Source organism: Talpa europaea (genome assembly GCF_964194135.1).
Source record: "Talpa europaea genome assembly, chromosome: 7".
Taxonomy (NCBI): domain Eukaryota; kingdom Metazoa; phylum Chordata; class Mammalia; order Eulipotyphla; family Talpidae; genus Talpa; species Talpa europaea.
Window position 1 is genome coordinate 80,959,524 of NC_140074.1, and position 20,279 is coordinate 80,979,802.

The following is a 20,279-nucleotide window of genomic DNA, read 5'->3' on the forward strand; positions in this document are numbered from 1 at the left end:
GTAGTTTAAGGAAACTCCAAACAGCTTTCCATAGTGGTTAGACCAGTTTGCACTCCCACCAGCAGTGTAGGAGAGTTCCTTTTTCTCCACATCCTTGCCAACATTTGTTTTTGCCTGGTTTTTTTTTTTTAATGTGTGCCGTTCTCACTGTTGTAAGGTGGTATCTCATTATGGTTTTGATTTGCATTTCCCTCATTACAAGTGATGTAAGACATTTTTTCATATATCTGTTGGTCATTTGCATTTCCTCTTTGGAGAAGTGTCTTTTTAGCTCTTCTACCCATTTTCTGACTGGATTATTTACTTTGTTTTTGTTGAGTTATGGGAGCTCTTTGTAGATTTTTGTGATCAGTCCCTTATCGGTTGTATTGTGTGAAAAAACTTTCTCCCAATCAGTAGGGTATCTCTCTGTTTGGTTAGTGTGTCTTTTGCTGTACAGAAGCTCTTTAATTTCTTGTAATCCCATTTGTTTATCTTTTCCTTCCCTATCTTTGCTTTGGGGAATGTGTCTGTAAAGATGTTACTGAGATATATGTAATATAGTGTTTTGCCTGTATTTTCTTCTGTATATTTTATGGTTTTAGGTCTTAAATTCAGGTCTTTTATCCATTTTGAGTTGGTTTTTGTGCCTGATATGAGGTAGTAATCTAACTTCATTCTTTTGCAAGTAGCAGTCCAGTTTTCCCAGCACAATTTATTGAACAAACTGTTCTTGTTCCATTGCATATTCTTTGCTCCTTTGTCAAAGATCAGTTGTCTATAAATATGAGGGTTTATTTCTGGGTTTTTCTGTTCAATTCCATTAGTCTGTATGTCTGTTTTTGTTCCAGTACCATACTGTTTTAATTATTATGGCTATGTAGTATAGTTTGAAATCAGGGAGCATGATACCTCCATTCTCCTTTTTAGTCAGGAGAGCTTTGGCTATTTGAGGTTTTTTGTGGTTCCATATGAATTTCATCAGTATTTGTTCCATTTGTTTGAAGAATGTCATTGAAATTTTTATCAGAATAGCATTGAATCTGTAAATTGTTTTCAGTGCGGTGGCCATTTTGATAATATTAATTCTTTTCATCCATGAGAAAAGAATGTCTCTTCATTTCTTTGTGTAATCTTCTGTTTGTTTTACCAGTGTCTTATAGTTTTCCTTGTATAGATCTTTCACCTCTTTTGTTAGGTTTATTCCCAAGTATTTGATGTTTTTGGTTTTAATTGTAAAGGGATGATTTTCTTAATTTCTTCTTCAGATTGTTTGCATATGGGAAGGCTACTGATTTTTGTATGTTTATTTTGTATCCTGCTACTTTACTAAGCTGGTCTATAATTTTGATTAGTTTTTCTGTGGAGTTTTTAGGATTCTCCATTTATATTATTATATTGTCTGCAGATAAAGATATATAATATATTATTATATTCTTTCCCTATTTGTCTTTCTTTGGTCTTAATGCTCTGGCTAGGACTTCCAGTATTATAGTGAAAAGCAGTGGTGAGAGTGGACATCCTTGCTTATTCCAGATCATAGGGGAAAGGCTTTCAGCTTTTCACCATTGAGGATAATATTGGCTGTGGGTTTGTCGTGTATGGCTTTTATTATGATAGGTGTGAGGAACTACCATTTTTTAAAAAAGCAATGCAGTATACTGATACAGTTGTGTATCTTTTAAACATGGTTAAAAAATAACAGATTAGGGCCTCCCTAGTGGCCTTGGGGTTTAGTCTCAGTGCTATCACCTCTATGGCCTGAATTTGATTCCCGATCAGGGAGGTAATCCACATATGGTGCAGCAGACCTCTCCTGTCTCACCTGCTGCTCCCCTCAGCAGTGTATTTCAGTAGATCCACCTATTTTGTTCTTTTTTTTTTTTTTTTTTTTTTTTTTGATGGGACCCTCGCTGCGCCACCAGGGGAGGCCCCTGACCTGTTTTGTTCTTTACTCTGTCTCTGGTGAATCCTCTCACCTCCATCCCCTACCCCCACCACCGTTCTTCTGGTCTACATCCCAGTTCTTTTATGCAAAATAAATAATTTTTTTTTTTAGAGGCATGTTTTATTTATTTATTTGTTTGTTTGTTTGTTTGTTTGTTTATACATGCACTGGGTACAGTCAGAAGCGCTGGAGGGTGAGAGAATTCACCAGAGCCAGAACGGGGAGCAGAGCAGGCAGAAGGACCGAAGTACACTGCTGAGGGGAGCAGCGGGCGGCAGGAGAGGTCTGCGCGCCATGTGGGACCCTCCTCCGGTGGCCGGGGAGTAGCCGGGGATCGAACCAGCGCCGCAGAGGCTGCGGGCAGCTTTGCAACCCAGCACTCAACCACTGTGCCACCGGGGAGGCCCAAAAATAAATAATTTAAAAAAAAAAATGACAGGTTAGGGCTCCCCAGTGGTGCAGCGGTTGAGTGCAGCGCTGTGAGGCTGTCTTCAGCCTCTGCACTGCGGGTTCGATTCCCGGCTGGCCAGGGAGATTCCCACATGGTGCAGCGGACCTCTCCTGTCACACCCACTGGTCCCTTCAGCATTGCCTTTTGTCTGTCCGCCTGTTCTGCTCCCTACTCTGTCTCAGGTGAATCCTCTCACTCTCCCGTGCCTCTGGCCTGTACCGCAGCTATTGTATAAATAAAAAATAAATCTTTAAAAAAAAAATGACAGGTTATACCTTTAGGTTTCCTGCCATCCAGAAAGCCTCAGGGAATGGAATACCTAATAATTCTACTAGGATAAATTTGAGAGTAGGGTGGGATAAGTTTCCTAAGTGTATCTCATTTAGTTATAATCTTAAGACATATATGGAATCTATTTTTTTCAAAGTATTCAGTACTGTAGTTCAGGTGGCTCATAGCATCATTTAAAACATATACTTGTCAGGCCTCCCCTGGTGGCGCAGGTGGTTGAACGCCACACTGTGAAGTTGTCTGCAGCCTCTGCAGCACCAGTTTGATCCCGGCCAGCTGGCGAGGGTCCAGCATGGTGCGGTAGATCTCTCCTATCTTGCCCACTGCTTCCCTCAGCAGTGTATTTCATCAGTCTACCTGTTCTGTTCCCCGCTCTGTCTCTGGTGAATCCTCTCACCCTCCTGCGAATCTGGCCTGTTCCCCAGTTCTTGTATAAATAAATAAATAAATCTTTAAAAAAAAAATAAAAAAAAAATCTAGATATCTTACTTCTGTTCAAATAAATATTTTAAAAAAGTAAATAAATAAAACATATACTTGTTATCAATTCATATAACTCTGAATCCTGCCAAAGGATTTTCTGACTCAGGTCCAGGTATTCTTCATCTTTGTGAGCATTGTTAATAAATAGGCTAACTCCTTGGTGAAGGCAAAATGCAGCTAACTGCTTCCCTAGGCATGTAACGTAGCCAGATGGTTACTTTAATGCAAAACCATTATTAAATGCAACAGATGGAAATGAGTAAATATATATTTTTCTACTTATAAGAGAAAATAACATCATGTTATTAATAGGTACTCATTCTTGTAATTTCATCTACCTCTTCATGCTTGTGCTTACTACTCATCATTTCATAGATAAATAATGCAGTTTGATTGTCATATGCTGACAGAAGAAAATATATTACATTTTTTTTTACTAGCTCGAAATGCATGTGAATATTAAACATACATCTGTTGCTCTGAGGGTCTGTGGTTTCTGAGTATTGTTATGGTCACATATTGTGACTTTACTGTGACTAGTTCACCAATCTGTATTTTTTCTACCAGGATTTTAACAAAATCAAACATCCAATTAAATAATTAAACACAATTTAAAATCTACAGGGTGGCAAATGGTGGCCAAAACAGACAATTTTTGCATTCCATGCTGTGTGTTTAGTAAGGTTATGAACCTTCTCTAATCTCCTGATGAAAATGTAACCATTTGGGGGTTCATTTTGCACAGTGTGTTGAAATTACAGGTACTGGGACATGGCAGTGATTCTTTCCCCAGGGGGGCCATCCTGGCAGCAGTGGTGGAGACTGGTCCATCGTAAAGTGACTGGTTGACCTGAGTGCCCTGCAAGGCCATGTGCTCCTCATGGCAGTGGCAGACTTGAAATTTGAACCCCTTTCAGGCTCCCACTACAGAGCAGACACAACAACAAAACTGAAAAGCAGTCTGTTTACAGATGTCAGCCCAGCCAGCATGATTTGCTATGCCGTGTTTGACAGGTCACTCCTTATATCCTTGAAACTTATCTTGTTTTCACTGAAATATTCTCTAAAGTGTTCTGCTTCCTTTTGCCAGGTGAATGATTTGTGACGTTTGGTAAAAGTGTCTGTCATAGTCAGGAGATTTAGACAGCATAGGAAGAGCCTGCCATTGTATTTCTTTAAAACCACGGTACCTGGACCTTAATTGATAGTCTTTCCTGAGCAGAATGTATTGTTTGTTTCTGCCATCTTTTTATGCCAGGAAAGTAGAATCAGTGAGTAACTTGACATGATTAAATTCAGTTAGAGGAAATATTTAAACTAGAACATAGAGATCCACAATCTCTTTAAAAGTCCTCTCTTTTAAGTTGGGCACTGGACCCTGTGGTCTCCTTATAGCATTTTTACCCATGACAGCTGAGGCTTTCTGGTTGTCTACTTGCTCTGGGTTTGCCATCCTCAGTGTTGCTCACTTTCTGTCTAAAAGATCAGGTTTAATTATGTGGCGCAAGAAAGAAGCATGAGAAAATGCAGGTACCTCAAAACCACATGGCCTGTCTGAATCTCATTCAGCTCTGATATTTTGATCATCCCCTGCAGTCCCTCTTCTCATTAACATCCAGCATCATAATCTGCCCTGTCAGTCCTGTGAGAAACCTTGACGCCTCCCTTTTTGTCACCTCTCACTTCCAGTAAGTTATCCTGTCTAATCAGTTCTGTCTGCTCTCAAAGCTTCCCTACCTCATCTCTCCACTGCACCATCCCAGCCTCAGCCACAGTCAGCCCTCCCCCAGCTCTAAGGCAGTAGCCTACTCACTTCTCCATCACCAGGCACTCAGCCCTTCCCACCCTGCAGTCGGAGGAGGCCTTTTAAAATCAGAAGTGATCAACATTTAAAAACCACCCTTGAGATAAACTCAAGAACCCCTAAGCCCCCAGCCCACAATCCTCTTCCTTCACATCCCTTGCTGCCCACTCTCTGGAATGGTCACACTGTCCTGCTCTGGATTCCTCGGATACCAGCTCCCTCCCTCCACGGGGGCCTACACTATTGGTTGCCTCTGCCCAGAGCCCCTATTTCTTGTCTGTCATTGCCCTACCTCAGGGTAAAAACGTTTCTGCCTCATCTTTCTCTCCCCAGAGCCTCAGGACAGCACTTGGAACAAGGGTGCAGAGTACTCTGCATAGAATGAATGAGCAAATGAGTACAAATAAAATTAAAGACAGCAAGAGCATCCATACCTTACTATATAATAGACATGTTTAAAGAAACAATCCTTACAATCCTTACCTTAAAATGCATATTCAAAACCAAGGTTTTTCCATCATAAAAAAACTTTGTTTAAAGATAAAATAATGCAACCAGGCATCTCCTGACCACACTTTCTGGTTTAACTGCCTTTTTGTGCTGCTTTTGTGAAGAGCTGTTGCTCTGGAGAAGAAAACCAAGAGATGAACTGAGACATCAGTCAAACCTGCCGGTAGCCCTACCTAGTTTCTAGCATCCTGTGGAAAACTGAGACCCTTTAGAGGGTCCCTGGAAGAATTATTTCCTGATAATTTACCAAGCTGGATCAGGAGTCACTGCAGTAGCAGAAGTGACCCTTCCCGTGAGGATAAACACAGCACCTTGCAGGGCAGCACACCAGACAGTGGACTCAGTGGAGGACAGTCGTCCCTGCCATTCAGACAGCTGACGGTAAATTCAGCGAAAAAGGCTATTTCTGATCCTGCTCTCTTATACGTGTCAGCACCGTGCCCAAGTGCTCCAAGGAGCAGAGTACCTCGTTTCATGTAACAGCCATGCCTGGTAGATTCTAATGTTGTTCACTTGTCAGTGGGAGAAAGTGGGGCACAGAGAGGTGAACTTACACATTGCCATAGAGCTAGGTAGTGCTAACTGTGGTCAGGTTCAGAACATACTTTCTCAACACACCCTTTCCTCAGCTATTGGGGGCCCAGGCGGGCTGTGCTAGTGCTTCTCAAGTATTCTCTTTAGTATGTTAATGGAAGACCAATGTGAAACCTTCTGTTGCAGATATAAACCAAGAAGTGCCTAGAACTGCTTGTATGGAGATGTATTAGTACATAAATAATTCAGATGTCAAGCAACCTGATTTTTAGGATGTCTTCTTTGAATCCTCCCACTCCTAAAGCTAGGTTAGGTATCCCTTCTGTAAGCTTCCATAACACCTTTCTTTTGTTATTCTCGCTCTCTTTTTTAAAAAGATTTATTTATTTATACATGTGGGGTGCAGGCCAGAGGTGTGGGCTGGGGTGGGGTGGAGTGAAGAGTATTCACCAGAGAGAGTAGGGAGCAGAACAGGCAGATCTACTGAAGTACACTGCTGAGGGGAGCATCAGGAGAGACAGGAAAGGCCCAGGAGAGACCCGCTGAGCCATGTGGGTTGGCCTGGCATCTTTCCTGCTGAAGTGGCTGGCGATAGCTAGATAGTGCTGTTTTTAACCCCTGCACCACCAGGGAGGCCCTCTTTTGTTATTCTCTTAAATCTTTTTCTGAAACAACCTCTGAGAGAGGGAAGCTGTGTGTGTGTGAAAGAGAGAGAGAGACAGACAGACAGACAGACAGACAGGGATGGGGGAGGGGGAGAGAAAGAAGAAAGTATGTGAGGAGCAAGAGGGGAATGATAAATTTAAAAATGTCATTTAAACCCTCTATCATTGTTCTTACTACATGTCTGTCTGTTCATATAAATCTCTGATTACAGTAACACCATGCCTTATTCTGCTTTGTAACCCAGGCTGTTGGCATAATGCCTGGCACATGGCACTTATTAGTTCCTTGGATGTTTATGAATTGACACAGTCAGAACTCACAGAGCCAGGATTCCAAGCCAGGGCTCCAGGACAGTATGACTCCAAAGCTCATAATCTTTGTAGGACATAGTCCCTGCCCACCTCAGAAATGTAAATGCATCTAATGAGATAAAATGAGTGGACTCCTTCCCATGGAGGTCATAATTTCACCAGAAGAAGCAGAAACAAGATGCCTTTGCCCTTGGGGAGATTCGCATCTGAGCTAGGGAAGGTAAATTGACCCTTATTGAAAGTTGGCAGAAAGCTAATGAACATTGCTTAAGTTTGGTGTGTCAGTAGAGAGAGGGGTCAAAGTTTTATGTACTTGGAAAATAAAAGTGCAATATAGACTGTCCTTTTGAAATGTACCTGCATTGTTCATTAAAAAATCTACACCCAGGAAACAGAAACTGAGATGTTGCAGGTGGAAATATAAATTGATGCAACTTCTTTGGAGAATAATTTGGCAATAATTCATAAATATAAATTGCACATATCCTTTGAACCAGCAGCTTCAGTTTTAGAAATGTGCTCTACAGGTTTGCAAGCACATGTGCAGGAAGAAATAGGTACCATGATATTTATGGTGGCATTGTTCATAGCAACTAAAGGTTGATGACAATCTAAATGTCCAATAGAGACTGATTAAGTATATTATTGTATATTCAACTGTGAAATGAAACACCATCCAGGCAGGAAAATAATGAAGCTTTTTTTCTACTTACATGAAACCATTTCCAAGCTATATATTTTAATTATATGAAAAAAAATGTTGAAAAATGTATGCACATATTTATGCATAAAATCATTCTGGGAGAAGTCACAGGAAACCAGTAACACTGGTTATCTCAGATGAGTGGAGGTGTAGGAAAGATGAGAAAGAATTCTCACTATTCATTTATATCTTTTGAATCTTTTTAGTAAGAGTATATATTGCCTATTCAGAATTAATAAATTAATAAGAATTTAAACCTGCTATAAAGAAGTTTAGAAGTTGTATATTTTTATTACCAACTTTTAATTTCAATATAATTATAAACACAGGAAATTTGCAAGACTACTATAAGAAACTTCCTTTTATTCTTTACCAATTGTTTACATTTTGCTCTACTTGTTTTTGGATTTCTCTTTGTAAGTATTTTTGTACCCACATGTAATTCTTTTTTTAACTATTTGAGAGTAAATTGGAGACATTGTGCCCGTTTACCACTAAATAATTCAGAGCATATTTCCTAAGAACAAGAGCATCCTCTTAGAAAGCCACATCAATGATACAAATCAGGAACTGTAATTAGACTCAGTTCTCGTATCTAATTCATAGATCCTAGTCAGATTTCTCATTTATCCTGGTAATATCCTTCATAGTTATTTCCCCTGGTCTGGGATTAAGCTAAGAGTGTGCCTATGTTTTGTTGTTATGTCTCAATAATTTCTTATAATCTGGGGTATTATTCAGCCTTTCTCTGTTTTCTTGATTATGACATTTTCCAGTTAATTTTATTTAATGTCCTTCAATTTAGGTTTGTCCTATGTTCCCTCCTGATTGGATTCAGGTCATGTGCTTTTTGGCAGATACCACAGAAGTGATTGTCATGCCCTGCTCTCTGCATCCTCTCTAGAGGCACACTGTATTTGGGTCCTCAGCTCTGAAAATAAGGCTCATCTTCAGAACACAGCAAAGCTTTCAGGGTATTTTGTGGAACTTGAGCTAGGAATTTGATTCATATTCTGTCCAGTAACATGTATATGTAGTATATGTAACATGTATGTGTAGTACATGTAAGTTTTTCCAAAATGTTACAGGTATCATATTCACAGTCACCCAGCTCCTTACTTCTTATAAGAGGTTGACTGGGACTATCCAATGGAGATAACTTGTATATCTCTATTGCCAGGTCACACCATGGACTATCTGTCAGTGCTCTCTTAACTACTGGAAATAGAATCATTAGTGACTTTAAATCTAAAAAAGTGAGAATGCCAATGTCAGAAACCCCCCAGAACCAATTTAGATTAAATTCTGCTCCTCTAGAAACACCTCTAGTATCAAAATCTGTATTTGTCCAGATTCTTCAGAGATATAGAACCAGTGGGTATATGTGTATAAAGAGGGTGTTTGGCTTACATCATCACGGAAGGCTGAGAAGCTAAAAACCAGTGGTTAGTGAGCTAGAGACCCAGAAGCCTACACTGTAGGTCTTGTTTGAGTCTGACTGCAAAGGCACAAAAAGGACCTATGTCCCATATCAGTCAGGCAGGCAGAGAGAAGGAATTCTCTTTTTTTTTTCTTTTATATGTTTTTTACATCATTTTTCATTTTTGTACAATGTATGTATTTCCATTTTGGTTATAGTCTCTGTAAAATTCCCACCCCCCTTGTTTAGATCCTACTCTCTTCTGTCCCCCTCTGCTCCCCCCCCCCAGTGTGTCTCTGGTTCATAGTTGCATTTTGATTTTTACTTTATCATAATTAGTCTTTTTCCTGATCCCTTAATTGTGTTTTCTAAATTCCTGCTATGAGTGAGACCATCCAGTATTTTTCTTTTTCTTCCTGGCTTACTTCACTGAACATGATCTGAGAAGGAATTCTTTTTCTACTCACCATTTTATTCTAATCAGGCCATCAAGGAATTGGGTGAGGCTCACCTGCCTCTGCTTTACCAAGGGCTATCTGCTTTACCCAGCCTGCTAATTCTGATGTTACTCTCACCCAGGAACACCCCCAGGGACATACTCAGAATAATGTTTGACCAAGTCCCAGTCAATCCGACTCATAAAATTAACCATCACAAGTGACTCTGTGAATTTGTTTCAACATTGGTGATATTCATTTTGATAACTTGGCTTAACTGGTCACTTTTTTCCACTGTCATTGTCTTTTCCTTTGTAATTAATAAGTAATTCGAGGGGAGAACATACTTTGAGGTATGTAAATATCGTTTTCCTATTAAAATGTCAACTGCTAGTTTTAGCATACACTGATACTTTTGTAACCCATATCAGTCCTTCTGAATTTCTTGGCATTCTACTCAAAGGAATAGTTTTTCCTTCTCATTGATTTTTGTATCAGTATAAACTCATAGTTTCTTATTTAGTCAATGTATGTGTTTAGTCAATGTTATGTGGTCCTAGGTTTGGCCAGTGGGAGACCATTCAGGCTGGGTTTTGGGTCCTTTTGACATGTCCCTGTTATTCTTTGAGTACTTCCCTACTTTCTGGCTCAACAAGATATTCCAGATGACTAAGATGACTATCTCGTACTTTCCCTGCTCAGCTCTGGAATCAGCTGTTCTTCTCAGAGCTCTGGGTCCTATTAGTTAAGAAGAATAATGTTTACAAGCCAAGGTATGTGTGTCATTGCTTCTCAGCTCTCTCCTGAAAGCTAGGAAATATGTGTGCATCTCCAACTCCCTCTCACTTCCTACCCCTCTTTCCCATACACTGTGGGTTTGTACCGATACCGCCAGTCACCAGTCAACCCCACTTATTTGGTAACTTCCTCCTCCAACAGTGAAAAATCTATCTCAGAAGATGAGTTGGAGTAGGTACCTTTTAATTATGTTTTCCTAGAATAAAAATTGCTATTTGTATCCAGATTACATGAGGCTGCCCCACATGAAGAGAGATAAGATTGTTTTCTGTTGGGGGTGGGGAGGGGAGGGATTGGGGTCAAAATAAGGGGGTTGCAATTGTATGGGGAATATAAAAATAAAATTTATTTTAAAAATAAAAAAATATACTATTTCAGAAAAAAAAAAGATTGTTTTCTGTTGGGACAGGGAATTGGCACATCTTTTAAAAATTAGGTAATAGCTTGCTATATTTAATACTCCCTCAGCCCCATTTTTGAAAGTCAGCAGAAAAAAGAGAAGTAAAACTAAATAGAGAAAAATGGTCAAGATTTAAAGTTTTTCACACAATAGCTTGATATTTTCCCCTATAAATAGGATGCAAAGCCATTTCTAAGAGAACAGAGTGGGCTGGAGGCTCACTTGTTCATTCCTTTATTTTTTTCATTCATCCAATATATAGCCATCTCCCCCTAAATTCCAGGCCCTACACTGCATGCTAAAGATAAAGCACTGAACAAGATAGATGTAGTTGGTCTCTCTTCCCCTGGAGACAGACAAAAACCAAGAAACTACTTGTGATAACTACTATATAAAGGAATAAATATGGGATGATGGGGGCTAAGAGGAAGTTTAGATGGAAAAAGAACTTGTTTTTATTCTGGGCCAGAGCAAAACAACTTGTTTTATTCTGGCATGAGATGAGCAAATACCTGAGTGTCAGTTTGACTTGACATTGAGACTTTCCATTGAAAAGATTTAAGGGCTGGACTGAGCAATTACATTTATATTTTAAGGCTGTACCTCCTGCTGTATGAAGAATGGATTGAAAGGGATTGAGACTGTTATAGGACAGGGAGAGGGGCAGCCCAAAACCCCGCAAACTTGCCTGTTCTAAATGGGTTCTGCCATTCGCCGCATCAACACAAAACATATGAGACTTTAATGGGAAGGAACTTTAATTAGGAAACAATACAGGAAAGGCAAAGAATTTAGTTTCTAAATGAAGAACCCAAAGTTACCCATCCCCTTGTGGGTAAATCTCCATCCATATGGGATTGGCCCAGAACAAGGCCCCAAAGCCTGCCACAAGTCTAAAGCATCTTCCAGTGGGGACCCACAGAAAAGGGTCAGAAACAACCAGACAAGCCCAGAAGGAAAAGAGCAAAATCAATATCAAGATAAAAGCTGCCATTGTCACCTCCCCATGGGTCTCACCCCAGTCCACAACCAAAAGACAAGCGCAGTTTCTTCACATGTCTCTAGGCTCCATGCGCCTCCTCCAGGTCTCCTGGCTCCATCCTGCTTCCTTCCTCAGTCTCTTCTGCAGCTTCTCCTCTTCCTGCTCAGCTCCACCCTCCCTTGGGTGGGGCAGGGAACCTCCCCCTTTCCTGGGGACCACCCTCTTACAAGACCAGTTAAGATTGTACCTATGATGGGAAGATCCCTGTGATATCTTATTCTTACTAACATTGTTCACCATCAAGACTCCTGATCTGTGGGTGAAAATTTATATCATATTTTCAGTGTTATTGCATTTCTTTAAACATGAGATAGAGGTGTATTTTGTTGAATTTATTTTGCTGTAACTACTTGTATGCATTTCCTAGAGATGCTATGACAAATTACCACAAACTGGGTGACTTAGAACAACAGACATTTATTGTCTCACAGCTCTGAAGCCTAGAAGTTCAAGTCAAGATGTCAGCACCTTGAAACCTGTGGGAGGCAAATCCTTACTTGCTTCTTCCTGCCTTCTAGTGGTGGCCCTCGAATTTTGGCACATCTGGGGTTGTCCCAAGCTACCTGTCTCCACATGGTGCCCTCCTTGTCAATCTCTGTCTTCACAGGCACTTTCCTCCTCATAAGGGCACCAGCCATGTTGGATTGGGCCATCATTAGGATCATATATTGATGACATCTGCAGAATCCTATGTGATGCAGTGACTTATACTGAGAAATATGTATTTGGTCTTTGACCCATTTTTTTTTTGGCACAGATTTCCTAAAATCCTTGGAATTTCCTAAAGAATGAGAGCAATCAAGGTGTGTTTTGTCATGTTAATGAGGTAACCTTTGAACTCTCATTTTAGGATGGGCACTTGGTGCCAGGAGAACCAACTATGAGATTAGAGGGGTAGAACTTAAGATCTGCTCTCCCCAAGCTCCCCAAACTCCAGGGGAGAGGGACTAGAGTATGAATCAACTGCTGATGACTAGTGAATTAAGGCCTATGTAATGAAGCCTCCATAAAAAAGCCAAAAGGTTTAGAGAGCTGCTGCTTTGGTGAGCAGGTATAAGCAGGGGAGAGTGGTGTGCCTGGAAAGGACAGGGAACCTACATGCCCCTCCCACATGCCTTGTCCTGTGCGTAGTCTGTTTATAATAAACCAGTGGTCTAGTAAGTAAAATGTTTCTCTGAATTCTGTGAGTTGCTCTAGCTCTGGGTCTTGTATCTGAATTCCAAGGAGGGGGTTGTGAGAACCTCCAATCAGTAGCTGGTGATTCAGAGCACAGGTGATAACCTGGACTTGGCTGTTAGCACCTGAAGATTGCTCTTAGTCTTGTAGGACTGAACCCTTAGCTTGTGGACTCTAATGCTGTCTCGACAGTGTCAGAATTGAGTTGAATTGTGGGACACCCGGCTGGTGTCCAGAACATTACTTGTGGGCCTGTGCTGCAGTGGAGGGGGGAAACGTCTCTTGATTATAATTGATTCCTTGTAGTTAAATAAGTCAGTCAAGGATAACTGAATTCTTCTACTAGATGAAACTAACTTAGAAGTCTTAAGGGTACACTTGAAATCTAATCATCTCAAATAAAATTTGGGAGAGGGGAAAACACTGGCTTTCTAAAGAAGCTGATGCCGGTTTTTGAAGAAGGAAAGCAGTGACACTCTACCAAGCAGATGGGGAAGAAGAGACTGGGTGGGGAAAGGGTATCTGAAGCAGAATAAACCCCCTGGGAAAGCCTTGAAAGCATTCTGCCCTCTGGGACTTTAAATAGCTTGTTACTGTGAGAGCAGGAGTGAGCTCACAGGGACTGGGGAGGCAGAGAGATTTTAATGGGTGAGTGTGTTGTGAGGAGTTAGGTAAGTCAAGTGAAGAGAAATGTGGAGGCCAGAACACAAAAGAGCTTGTGTGCGCTGCTGTGGAGTGTGTTACTCTTTTAGGGTTCCTCATTGAAAGGGCTTTGTTGTGATCATCCTGGCTACCACAGTATATGCCTTTATTATTATTTCATCTATCATGTTGTCTTGTTATTTATTTACAAGGCTTTCCTTGTTCTTTATTTCTTTTTTTAATCTCCAGTCAGGCCCACTATCTGGCACAAAGTAGATATTGAATATTTGAAGATTTAATTATAAGTTTATCATTAAAGGTTTGCACACGTTGGTCTTAAAAATGCTTTCCATAGTCTCTTGTAAGAGATGGCATCACCCCATCATTTAGGATAATTACTGCAGTTCCTCCTGGAGGCAAACCAAGCAGGTGACTGTATCACCTAGTACTTACTTCATCCACTATGGCATTCCAAGGGGAGTGGAAATCTTGATTGAGTTGCTTTTAAAGTGTATATATAGCACCATCTAGTGGTGATCGTAGGATCTAATCAGATTGAAAATTTCCTCTTTAATAACCAAGCTGAGTTTCAAATAAGATAACCTTCTGACGTCTTGTAAATTGCTGAAGCATTGCATTTTATTTGGTACCTTTGAACTTTTGTTGAACTTTTGCACTGTCTTCAAATTAATAGGTATGCAGTTGATAATATTATACGTGAACTTTAAGTGTCTAACAAACAAGGCTTAGCAGTTTTGATAAAGCATTCCATCTGAAATAAAATGGAATTTCAGACAAAGCACATGGTTAGACGGACCTGGAATCTTAGATGACATTTTTAATCATATATGTTATGTGATTTTTAATCATTTTTAATCATGATTAAAACATTTTTAATCATATATGTTATGTGCTCTTGGCACGGGGTTCCAGGATCACGAGAAAAATTTTTCCCCTAACACCCTTCTCTTTCTCGCCCCCAGTGGGATAGTGCTTGGTAAAACAAAGAATTCTTGTCCTTTCATTCTTATCCTTGAAGGTAATTATTGAGCGTGTCCTGCAAATTTGCAGGTTAAGCCAGAAAAGCTTGAATAGTGACCCTTATGTTTGTATTATTTCTGTGGTCTTTGAGCTTGTGTTATATAGACATTTTGCTTGTGACGTGGTTGACTGACGGCTGAGGCAGGGAATCAGATTATGGTCATTGAATTAATTCCTTGTGTGTAGTGATTGCTGTGACTTAAGTGGCAATGTTAATAAAATAAAAGCATTTATTAGAAATCTCCTTCATGTGGTAAATAATTGGAAGCAAAAGATTAATTGCCTTTTTTTTAAATACTCAGTGCCAGAGGGAGAGAAGGGTATAATTATCACCATTTTACAGATTAAGAAGCTGAAACACATGGAGCTTAAGTAGCTTTCACAAGGTTTTACCGTTGTTAGTTTGCACCATGAGTCTTCAGACCCAGCTGAAGGACTCCGGGGTTGGTGCTTTTAGCTACCACATAAACTTTCTAACAATAGGGAGATTGCATAAGAAAACCACTGTAAAAAAATGCACAGGAAACCTGAAAGTGGTTAATAGACACTTATTTAATTAGATAGTAATTGCTTGACAAAACTTTTGCCTTTTTTTTTTTTTTTAGTTATTTTTGCATAAAAGAACTGGTGTGCAGGTCAGAGGTGCGCAGGGTCAAAGGATTCACCAAAGGCAGCGTGGGGAGCAGAATAGGCAGATCTATTGAAATACAGCAGCAGGTGAGACAGGAGAGGTCTGCTGCACCATGTCGGTTAGCTCCCTGGCCGGGGATCGAACTCAGGCCCTGGCATTGACAATGCTGAGACTTAACCCCTAGGCCATCAGGGAGGCCCACTTTAATTTATTGTTGACATACCAGCATGATTATTTCCACTCCAAATTGTAGCTGTCAGCCTTTATGACAGTGTAAAGGAAGTTCAAGGTTCTTGCCTTTTGTTCCCAAATGCTTAGTTATTTCTCTGCCCACCCTGACCCCTCAGCAGAAGTGCTCAGGACCTGGGCTGTGTTTCATGAACCAGCACTTTGCCCGGTGGGGCATTTCCTTCCTTCAGCTCTTGATCTCGAGCTCCATGTTTACCTATGCCTCTTGGCAAATGGAGTGTTAGTAGCACTTGTGTAGAAGCATCCATTTGGTCAATGGTCTAGCACTCATTCATATGCTTATGCTTATAGATAAAGAGTGAATATAGATGAGTTTCTAGACTTTGTTTTGTAGCCATATCATATATGCTAGGGTTTTTTGCTCTTTTGTACTTTGTTCCTGTGGCTTCCTCCCAACCACCCACATGGCCTTCACTCTCATCATCATATTATATAATCAATATATAAAGAATATATAAAACTTAACATGTTCTTTTGTATTTTTTCCATGCTTGTGTGTTCATTTGTAAAATATTTATACATACAGTGATACGTACAAATTACATATGGGGTGACTTTTTTGCCTTTTCTATAAGGAAGAGGTGGGATCATTGCCTTTAAAAATATTTATGCCTCCTAACAGCTATCCCATTCCTAGGAATCTGTCCCACAGAAATAAAAGTGTTGATTTGTATGATTATGTGCCTAATGTTTTCTGTAGTATTGTTTACAATAGCAGGAAGGAGAGGAGCGATTAAGTAATGGTATAGCGACCCAGTGGAATTTTAAGCATTTTAAAAATGAATTTGATTCATACTAAAAGTGTCTCCTACCATTCTCTCTGATAGGGATTTTTCTGTTTATTCCTTTCTTGAGATTAAAGTGGGGTTTCAAGAGGAAGAAGAAATAAATGTATTTGGGCAGTCTTCTTTGTAGTGGAAAATCTGGCTAAGTGGATTTCAAGACCTGCATTATCTTCAGTTTCTTTTCCTTCTAGAATTCTTAGGTTGTCTTCAACTGTTTTATCTACCTCCCCTCCCCTGACACACACACTTTCTTGCCCTTTTGCATTTTGGAAATAGGACATCTCTTAACCACCCAAAAAATTAAATTCCTTTTTCTTGACCTTTAACCCCTATTGTTCTTTTCTACCAGCAGCATCTGAAGAGCATACAGCCTCAGGCATTGTCTCTAAAAGTGAAGTCTGAACCAGTGAAATGTCAGTTCAGAAATTGTTCTGTGATACTGAGTTTTCCTAAAAGATTCATGGGAAAGAAATAGCGTTTCTCTATCATCTAACCACAGCTCCTTTCCCCCTTTGCTTTTGTGCAGATTTGAGAAAGGGCGCATCTACACATTCATTGGAGAAGTCGTGGTTTCTGTGAATCCTTACAAGCCATTGAACATCTATGAGAAAGACACAATTGAGCAGTATAAAGGACGTGAACTTTATGAGAGGCCGCCTCATCTCTTTGCTATTGCTGACGCTGCTTACAAGGCTATGAAGAGGCGATCAAAAGACACCTGTATTATGATATCAGGTATTTAGAGAGGGTTCTTGGTACTTCCAAAATGTGTTAGCTTATTTGGGTTGGTACTACCTGGAGGATCCAAATGGTTCATTAGATCTTTCTTAAAAGTAGAAATTAAAACAATTTTATGGGATTTTTTAAAAAGTAATGAACATTAAATACTGAATTATTTGTCATTTCTAACTGTCTTCAGTTCTTTGCTTCATTTACAGTACACATTGAGATGTAATTCTGGTCAATTTTGTAATCTGAACTGGTGTGGAAACCTTTTTTTCATTTCAGACACATAAAAGTATTGAATAAACTATAAAATGAAATAGTTTAAATAACAGAATGAAGCTAAGAAAATAAAATCCAGAGGTACCAAAAATGAAGAAATAAACTCATTGTAGATGGTTGAATGGGAGCTAATGTTAAGGGCTACAGAGAGACCTGGGGGCTGGGAGAGGCTATCAGGATAGGGACTGGAGCGTTCAGCCCAAAGAAGAGGGAGATAGCAACAGCCTCCGTGTGCCCAAGAACTGGAGCTGAACTCTATGTAAAGCTAAGCCCTTCCAGCCTAGTGAAATGGAGACAAGAAATTTGTCTGCCCTCTGACCCAGGGTGGCCTCTTCCAACTGTGGGAACCACCTCACATTTGTATTAGTGGCTTTATACTTTTTAAAAAAACCTTTGTGATCTTTATTCCATTTGGGTTATCAAAACAACTCTCTAAATGTTAAGTAGAACAGTTGTGTTTGTATCTTACACGTGACAATATTAAAGGTCAGAGGAATTGAACAGCTTAACTTAATGTTGGAGTTAAAGAGTCATGTGCTAAAGCTAATTTTATTAAAACAAGTTAGGAAAGCCATATCAACTGGTTGTAAGGGGAGGTTAGGAAAGAGCAAACAATTATGTTAAGTTGTATAAATCAAAAGCAAAAAGTCCCTTCCCCTTGGCTATTATTATTTAAATATGAAATCCCATCAGTAGCAGCAGATAATGTTGTGTTTATCCTTCATACATTTTCTCTGTATGTGCAAGTGTATAATCAAATACACATTGAGATGTAATTTACGTGTATAATTATGAAATTATAATGGGTATTATATAACTTGTTTTACCTTTTAAAAATATACAGGTACATTAAAGTACCTGTACAAGTGGTGTTTCTCTTTAACAGTTGTATAGTAGTCTCTCACATAGTAGCATCGTAATTGATTGACCCAGTCCTCTACCGATAGGCAATATTATTTTTAGATTTTAACTATGACACATAGTATAGTCTATAGAAATGATCTTAAAACCTTTAAAGATTATTGTTATTTGATTATGTTAGCATTTTTCTGTATTTCCATAATGTTAAATTTCTAGTAGTGGAGTTTCTGAGTCAGGAGACAAACACTAAAAATTAGGGAGATAGTTATATATTCATCCTCACCACCACCCCCACCCCCGCCGCCGCCCCTGCTATACCAGTTGTCATGCTTTTGGGGACACCATCTTCCTGGAACCTGCTGTTTTGTTTCTTCACTAAAAGCACACTAACTTTAATTTCCTTGAAAGAGTCACTTCATTGTTATTAAAAGAAATTCTGTTACAGAAAATAAGGTTATATGAACTTAGCTGTTTGAATCATTCATGTCTTTTTTGCAGTATGTTGAGTCACTTCTAAGTTCTAGATCTTTAGTCTAAGGAATTAGTTCATCACATTTTATCCCTTGATATTTTTAACTAAGTAAATCTTGACTTGTACTCTGTTATTGTACTTCCCCAGTAGTTTTCCCTTTTTCACCACGTTGAGATCTGTGAGAGCCAACTCCATATCAAGAGAGGGGAAATAACTCCAAAAGAGCCAACAGTGATACCCAAGGGATCTTAAATAAATAACTAACATCAATTTTTAAATTATTCTATTAGAAAATAGCTGACTCCTGTTTTAAGTTATAATGTTCAGTTTGCACAATTTTTTCCACCAGGGGAAAGTGGAGCTGGTAAAACTGAAGCCAGTAAGTACATCATGCAGTATATTGCGGCCATCACCAACCCCAGCCAGAGAGCGGAAGTTGAACGGTAAGGACAGTCCAGTAGCGGGGGAAACTGATGGGAACCTCATTTTCTGTATAGACCTAGCCAGGCCTAAACATGTGTGTTTCAGGCATTTATTGATGATGTAATTACTGTGATTGTTTTTGTCTACTGTTTTTGTGCTTTTATTTATATCATTCTGCTGTATTTGTTTTTAATAGATAAATCTTACTACTATGATAAGCTTTACCTAAATATAGAACAAAATAAAGCTATTCCAAAACAGATGAAAGCTTCTCAATTCTAGTTTATAACTGCTGCCTTAAATGTTAGATGTGGTCGGTACATTACATTGGTGGGTTTTATTGTCCAAATTCTCTTCCACTGCACCGATTGTCTTTTAAATTCTGCCTGGGAAGCTCTAGGTTCCCTAGAGTGAAGGGGGGCGCTGAGATATAGGTCCACACCTGCCCATTATTATCACCCCTGATATTAGCAACTCTAGCTAGGATTCATTTTCTCAATAGATGTCATTGCCACACCATGCTGCAGCTCACAGTCAAATGAGCAATAAAGCTTGCTTGTACTGCCCGGGGCTGGTACAGGTCCTGGCACATAGTATTTGCTTAATAAGCTAGAGTTCTTTATTCAAAGCATGCATTCAACAACTGATACAGAGAGATTCCATAGGGCTTTAAGCAACATAATGAGCAATCTCTAAACTGATAAAAATCACATTTATGATGTATAACTAGCTAATAAATCTTACTAGTCTAGTCTTTGTAAGCAAGTACTATAATAATAATAATACCATATTCTGTGACACCCATTCTTTCCAAAACATTCTTTCCACATTTATCCTTATGTAAATAAAATGTTCTTTTAAAAAGAAAAAAAACTGAAAATTAGAGCGTTGTGTTGAAGGTGAAAGCTCCCTGAAATCCTACCCTACCTACCCATCAGCGAGGCAGCCATGGAGGTGTGCCCCTCCTCCAGGTTCTTAAACATTTACTAACCCATGCATGCCTTACATGCATGTGTGCATACACATACACACAAAGACCCTGCAGTACATACTATTTTACATCTTCTCATTCATTAATATATGCTGGATATCTCTCTCTGTCAGTACACAAACTAGGAAACAAAAGTTTATTTTCAGTCATGAATTGAAGTGTCCCTGTTGGTGTACACTTAGGGTTTTGTTTTGTTTTCTTCCAAACAGTGCTGTGGTCAGCACCG

General features: G+C 39.5%; 1 protein-coding gene across 1 annotated transcript in view; it reads left to right on the forward strand.

The window, feature by feature from the left end:
- MYO1D (myosin ID) overlaps positions 1 to 20,279 on the forward strand; it is a gene marked incomplete at both ends in the record, with an annotated part of 325,320 nt that overhangs the window by 84,169 nt on the left and 220,872 nt on the right. The window contains 2 exons of the mRNA XM_084238296.1: positions 16,828 to 17,036; positions 18,989 to 19,082. Coding sequence (XP_084094422.1) covers positions 16,828 to 17,036; positions 18,989 to 19,082 — 303 coding nt within the window. The remainder of the gene's footprint in view (positions 1 to 16,827; positions 17,037 to 18,988; positions 19,083 to 20,279) is intronic.